Source organism: Mastomys coucha, unplaced genomic scaffold, assembly GCF_008632895.1.
Source record: "Mastomys coucha isolate ucsf_1 unplaced genomic scaffold, UCSF_Mcou_1 pScaffold1, whole genome shotgun sequence".
Lineage (NCBI taxonomy): Eukaryota > Metazoa > Chordata > Mammalia > Rodentia > Muridae > Mastomys > Mastomys coucha.
In genome coordinates this window covers 85,926,039-85,933,538 of record NW_022196891.1, presented here as the reverse complement: position 1 = coordinate 85,933,538, position 7,500 = coordinate 85,926,039, and the positions used below count along the sequence as shown (strand labels likewise).

General features: G+C 39.9%; 1 protein-coding gene across 1 annotated transcript in view; it reads right to left on the bottom strand.

The window, feature by feature from the left end:
• Ush2a (usherin) overlaps positions 1–7,500 on the bottom strand; it is a 689,504-nt gene that overhangs the window by 152,264 nt on the left and 529,740 nt on the right. The window contains 1 exon segment of the mRNA XM_031338301.1: positions 6,899–7,103. Within this exon segment, the coding sequence (XP_031194161.1) occupies positions 6,899–7,103 (205 nt within the window).

The window sequence follows — 7,500 nt, the reverse complement described above, 5'->3', positions numbered from 1 at the left end:
AAGTAGCAACTGAGAGGCTGGAGGGAGAGCTCAGACCGTGCAGTGCTTATTGTATAAGCATGACGACGTGAGCTCCACATCCAGAATACATGGTAGAAGCTATGCTCAGCAGTGTTGCTATCCTAGCATGAGGATGCGGGGGGGGGGGGGGGGGGGGGGTGGAGTAGGGTAGAGACAGGTGGATCCCAGAACACTCAACCAGTGGGAGAACCTATCTCAAAAGTAAGATGAGGGTCAGAAGGACAGGTAAGTGAGCACCTGCCAGCTGTACTACCTTACTCTCTAGACTAGGTTCCCAAAGACACATTCCATAGCCTCTCTACCCCACTTTACCATCCACCCTGCAGAGGGGTCCCTATCCCCAATCTTACCAGGCTCCAGTTGCCCAGGTGCAGGTCATACCGGTCAGAAGAACAAAGACCTCCTACTGCACCACAGGCCAAGCTGGTTGCCAGAAATCTGGCCCCTAACCTGGTCCCAGACTTCCTAGTGGATCACCATTCAAGCAGATCATCAGCAATCCAGGCCACAAAGACCAGAAGAGCAAAGAGGAAACAGAAACCAAGGATCAAAACACCCCTTCAACAAAGACAACCTCGGAAATCAGCATCTAGAACTCTGATCACCCACACCCAGAGGCACAGATGCCAGCGTAAGAACACAATCAACAACAGATGTTGAGTATAGCACCACTAGAAATAGAAAGACATGAATATTTGAATGCAGCTGAAGCATAAGAAAATGACCTTAAAATCAACTTTATGATGCTAGAGATCATTAACAAAGAAATTGGGAAAAAAAATCCCTTAAACAAATCCAGGGAAAGATGAACAAAAAATAGAGGAAGTCAATAAACTCCTTAAAGAATGCCAAGAGATCCAACAAACAAACAAACAAACAAACAATCAGGTGAAGGAAACTGTTGAAGACATGAAAAAAGAAATAGAAACAATAAAGAAAACACAAACTAAGAAAATTCTAGAAATTGAAAAAAATCTAGGTAAGTGAACAGGAACTTCAGACTCAAGTATTACCAATGAAATACAAGAAATGGAAGATTTTCAGGAGTTGAAAATATGGTAGAAAAAATAGATTCATTGGTCAAAGAAAATGTTAAATCTAAGAAAATTCCTACACAAAATATCTAGGAAATCTAGGATACTGTGAAAAGACCAAACCTAAGAACATTAGGAATAGAATAAGGAAAAGGATCCACACTCAAGATCCCAGAAAATACATTTAACAAAATCATAGAAGAAAAAATTCATAACCTAAAGAAGGATATGCCTATAGAGATAAAAGAAGCTTAATGAATATAAAACAAACTGGACCAGAAAAGAAAGTCCCATGCCACAGAATTATCACAAACACTAAACACAGAGAATAAAGGAAGAATATTAAAAGCTGCAAAGAAAAGAGGCCAAGTAACATATAAAGGTAGACCTATTAGAATTACACCTGACTTCTCAATGGAGATCCTAAATGCCGGAAGGGCCCACACAGATGTCATGAAGACTCTTAAGAGACCACAGATGCCAGTCTAGACTACTATACTCAGCAAAACTGAGTATAACTCAGTTCAATAACTGTAGATGGAGAAAGTAATGCATTTCATGACAAAGTCAAATTTAAATAATATCTACTTACATATCCAACCCTACAAAATTATAGAAGTAAAACACAAATCCAAGGAAGCTAACTAAACCAATGAAAACATAGGCCATAAATAGTCTTAACCAGCAAAACCTACATAGGGGAAGTACACATGCACCCCCACCCCCACCCCCATCAACAACTACAACAAAATAATACTAAGAATTAACAATCATTGGTTATTGATATCTCTCAATATCAGTGGACTCAATTCCCCAATAAAACCACACAGGCTAACAGAATGGATATAAAACCAGTATCCACCCTTTTGCATGTAAGAAACATACCTCAACATCAAAGATAGACATTATCTCAGAGTAAAAGTTTGTAAAAAGATTTTTCAAGCAAATGGACCCAAGAAACAAGTTGGTGTAGCTATCTAATATCTAACAAAATAGACCTTAAGCCAAAATTAATCAAAAGACATGGAGAAGGAAATTTCATACTCATCAAAGGAAAAATCCAGATGACATTTCAATTTTTAACATCTATGCCTTAGATGCAAGGGCAGCCACATTTGTAAAAGAAACATTACTAAAGCTTAAATCACACATTGAACTTTACACATTAATAGTGGGAGACCTCAACATGCCACTCCAATGGACAGGTCATCCAGACAGAAACTAAATGGAGAAATAATGGAGCAAACAGAGAGTATGAGTCAAATGGAACTATCAAATATCTCCAGAACAATCACTCAAACACAACACACACACACACACACACACACACACACACACACACGCTCAGAAATCCTTCACAGCATCTTATGGAACATTCTTAAAAACTGATCACATACTTGACCATGAAGCAAGTCTTAACTGATACTAGAAATTGAAATAATGGATTGTATCATGTCAGATCACCATGAATTAAAGCTGGACTTCAACAACAGGAAGCCTACAAACACATGGAAACTGAACAACTCTACTCAATGATCACATTGGGCTAAGAAAGAAATAAGAAAAGACTTCCTAGAATTCAATAAAAATGAATGCACAACACACTCAAACTTATGAGACACAGCGAAAGCAATGCTCAGAGTAAAGTTAATAGCACTTAAGTGCCTTTGTGAAGGTTAGTGAGATCTCATACTAGCTACTTAACAGCATACCAGAAAGCTCTCAAACAAAAAGACGAGAAGCAAACACAACCCAAAGGAATAGAGGGCAGGAAATATTCAAACCCAGGGCGGAATCGATAAAATAGAAATGAAGAGAGCAGTACAAAGCATCAATGAAAAGAAGAGTTGGTTCTTTGAGAAAATCGACAAGACAGACACTCCCTTATCCAAACTAAGTCAAAAGCAAAGAGAGAATATCCATTGACAAAATCAGAAACAAAAGGAAGACATAACAGCAGACACAGAAGAAATCCAAAGAATTATTAGGTTATATTTAAAAAACCTGTGCTGAATTGGAAAAGCTGAAATGAATGGAAACATTTCTGGATAGATACCACTTACCAAAGTTAAATCAAGATCAGCTACACAATTTAAATATACCAGTAACTCCTAAGGAAAGAGAAGCAGTCGTTAAACGTCTACCAACTGCAAAAAGCTCAGGGTCAGATGGTTTTAGCTCAGAATTTTACCAGACTTTCAAAGAAGACATAATATCAATACTTCTCAAATTATCCCACAAAATAAAAACAGAAGCAACACTGTCAAATTCATTTTATGAGGCCACAGTCATCTGGATACAGGAAGATTCAATAAAGAAAGAGAATTACACATGAACCCTGTCACTGTAATCCACGATATAAACAAACTGAAGGAAGAAAAACCACATGATCATCTCATTGGGATGTCAAAAAAGCCTTTGACAAAAATCCAACACCTCTTCATGATAAGAACCTTGGAGAGATCAGAGATGTAAGAGACATAACTATACATAATAAAGGCAATGTACAGAAAGCTTAGAGCCAATACCAAATTAAATGGAGAGAAACCCAAAGCAATTCCATAAAACTATGAATAAGACAAGGCTGTCTTCTCTCTCCATATCTAGTTAGTCTAGCAGCTGAAAGTTCTAGCTGGAGCAATAAGACAACTGAAGGAGATCAAGGGGCTACAAACTGGAATGGAGTCAAAGTATTGCTATTTGCAGATAACATGTTAGCATCTGTAAGTGACCCTAAAACTCCTACAGCTTATAAACCCCTTTACCTAAGTGGCTGGATATAAGATAAGCTAAAAAAAAAAAATCGGTAGCGCTCCTATATAGAAATGACAAATGGCTGAGGAAGAAATCAGGTAAACAGCCTTCAGAATAGTCACAAATAATACAAAGTATCTAGGGGTAGTTCTAAGCAAGCATATGAAAGACCTGTGTAATAAAAACATCAAGTCTTTGAAGAAGGACATTAAAAAAGATATCAGAAGCTGTAAAGATGTTCTATGATCATGGGTTGGTAGGATTCACACAATAAAAATGGCAATCCTACCAAAAAGCAATCTATAGATTCAATGCAATCTCCATCATCAAAATTCCAACACCATTCTTTACAGACCTTGAAAGAATAATACTCAACTTCATATGAAAAAAAACAAAACAAAAATATCCCCATGATAAATAAAAAAATCTTGCACAATATGAGAACTTCTGAAGGCATCATCTCTGATCTAAGGCCGGGCTGCAGAGCTATAGTAACATAAACTGCATGGTATTGGCACACAGACACATTGATCAACGGAGTTCAATAGAATGGAATTCAAAGATCCAGACATAAATCCACACACCTACGGACATCTGATTTCTTTTTTAATCAAGAGACCATTCAGGGCTGCTTTCATACATGACTGATAGTCAAGAGAAAAATAAAATTGATCAATAAATTATTGGACATCTGATTTTTAATAAAGAAGCCAGAAGCATACAATGGGATAAAAAAGAAAGCATCTTCAACAAAACCTGATAAGAGAGAAAGTAGGGAACAGCCTTGAGTGCGTTGGCCAACGGGAGGGCTTCCTGAACAGAACCATAGCACAGGCACCAAGCTCAACCATTAACAAATGGGACTTCTTGATACTGAAAAGCTGCTGAAAAGGAAAGGACATTGGCCATAGGATAAAACGATAGCACACAGAATGGGAAGAGATCTTTACCAACTCCACATCTGACAGCATACACTGATGAATCCAGGCAATTAACAAATTCAGTTAATGAAGTGATGAGCCTCCTGACAGGTTATCTAATCCCAGTGGTGAGCCCTGAGTGCATGCTGTGCACAGTGAATGGATTCATTAGTGTGTGCTTGACAATTGTCACGAACAAGTCAAGGAGGATGATAAATTCAAGATCAGCTCAGGCTATGTCGCAAGTTCAAGGCCAGCCCTGGCAAGTTAGTGAAACTCTCTTTCAAAACAAACACATGAAAGCTGGCTGGGGACCAGCTCCATGGGAGAGTGCTTGTTAAGACTGGATAAGAGGCTGGCCTCTACCATACATAGTACTGCTACAAATAAAGTTTGTTTCTCATGTTCGATTTATAGCATTTTCTGGCAGGGAAAGCAACCTGGAGTGTAAGTTTTAAAAGCCCTCATGCCACACCGGCAGCACATCTATTTATCTTGGAAGAAGGGTCCTGTAAGTATGCTTGGAGAGCCCTTCAAAATCTCGACGTGGCAGATAAAAGCAGGTCCATCTCTGGGATGGAAACCCAATCATTTAAGAATGAGGGCCCATGGGGGCAATATTTAACTGACAGTGGGAGACGGGAAGGCCGGTCAGACTGTGGTCTGTTTTGAAGCCTTTCCTAGTGTTATTTTGTTTATTTCATTTATTAAACAAGTTTTGTTTATGAGTCATGTGTAAAGTCCTAACATATTTGAAAGAACATGTCAGGCTAGTGGGAAAGATGGGGTGAGTGTCTACAGTAAGTGCCATACAGGAAAGTGGGCGGCCTTTGTAAGCCAGATGCTGCAGGGACAGAGGGGGCTCATGACTCACTGGGGAAGCCTGGACCAAGGATTATCATCTTGGACTTGAGCAGGGTGATGGAGGGCTGCAGGTGGGAAGCACCACTTGAGAGAGGTGCCAAGTGCTCTGAGGGAAGCCACTCACCCACATGAAGCATTGAGATCTCACGCTTCAGCATATATCACATTGCATGGGGGCTGTCAGCTTCCCACAGCAAGCTCCCTTTCCAGGTCCGGCCCTTCGTTCCCTCACCTCCTATGATCACATTAGATGAGTGTCTTGGGGGTACACAGGGAGTGCTGACTACCTAGCATGGCACTGGGAGTCAACGCCAGTTGGTTATACTTTACCCCGGCTTCTCCTTGCCTATGTCAGATTTCTTGTCTAGTCTGGCATTCCACCTGGAACTTTCCACTCTTGGAATTTGACATGCTCACTGTCTGTGGTTAAGTAAGGCCTGGTGATGGTCCATATTGAATACAGCATTGCTTTGTTTATTTAACTAGAGTGTGTATGAATTATGTAATTTAAACAGGCTCTCTCTGGCTCAATGTGTATCACACACATCTTTTTGCTCAAAAAAAAAAAAAAAAAAAAAAACCAACCAAGTATATTCTGTAAGGACTTTGGTAAACATTCAAATAATAAAACTGTAATAAAGAGCAGAGCTAGTTGAGAAATAATCTTCAGTTCTTCAGAGCTTCGAGTCTAGCTCAGCCAGTACTGAGTGCTAAGTACTTCTACTTAGACGAATCCAGAAGTGCAAAATAGTAGTTAGAAGTCGATATCTCAGTGGCTGTGAAGGTGATTGTTCTGAGGATGACCCACCATCTTGGGGACAGTCCCACTCCGAGTGGTCTCCTTCCTCAGAGCAATGCTCTTGGGTCTCACGAGACGCCTGACAAGCTTCTCAGTTCTTCCCACCTCTAAGCACGGCAGTCTCCATTTGCTGCTCTCACTGAAAGTGGCCTTATAACTTTGAGAATGGAAATTAATTTGTCAATCAATGGAAAATTCCAGAAAGGCACACAAATAGCTTATTTATGTCTTGTTCTTTCTTTTTTTTTTTTTTGGATTTAATTCAAAATAGCATTTATTTTTGATGAAGGATAGACTTAAAAAGTCTAAAAGTCTAAAAGTCTAACCAACTGGCTTTGAGTGCATCCAGATTATGCCATTGATTACTGTGCAACAAGTTGGCCTAAAAGTATTCTGGAACTGATTGATGTTGATTGGTATGTAGGGGATTGCCAGAGAGAAATGGACTCTGCAGCAGCAGTAGCCTCTCACTAGGCATAGCATGGGCAGCGGGTGACATCCCTTACCTATGAAAGAGTGTGTATTTACGTCTCCAGAATGAACTATTTCCTCTGCTGCAGAGCACAGCCCTTCTGCTGCTTTCTTCCCTGTGGGATTGCGAGGTCCTTTCGTCACTGTGCAGACATGGGTGGTGGCGTTGAAGTCACACTGGCCACAATGTGCTGTGGCTTTCATAGTTGCTGGGCAGACAGTTGCACATACTCTGGTTTCCTGTTGGGGAGAGGGACAGGAGGGTTTGTGGACTTCCTTTAGCCATGTAAAATGCATTTTGGCATCACTTAGATGAAACGTTTTACCCCTTGTGATAAACGAACAGTTTTGAACATATAATAGAGAAGTGGTTGTATACCGGAAGGAGCAGAGGCTCTGGAAGGATTACAGTTTTGGTTTTGTGTCTTTCTACTTCCGGGAACTTGGGTGTCATATACTATCAAAATGTCTTCTGCATGAGTGCATGAAACTAAATTTGGAAACTAAATTCACCAGGAAGTCTTGGTCTGTGAATCAAATGGCCTGACACCTGAAATGGCCCTGAACTCAGAACATACATGACAAACAGGAACTGCAGGTTTCAATGTGAACTTTGATATTTTCACATGGTGTTTTG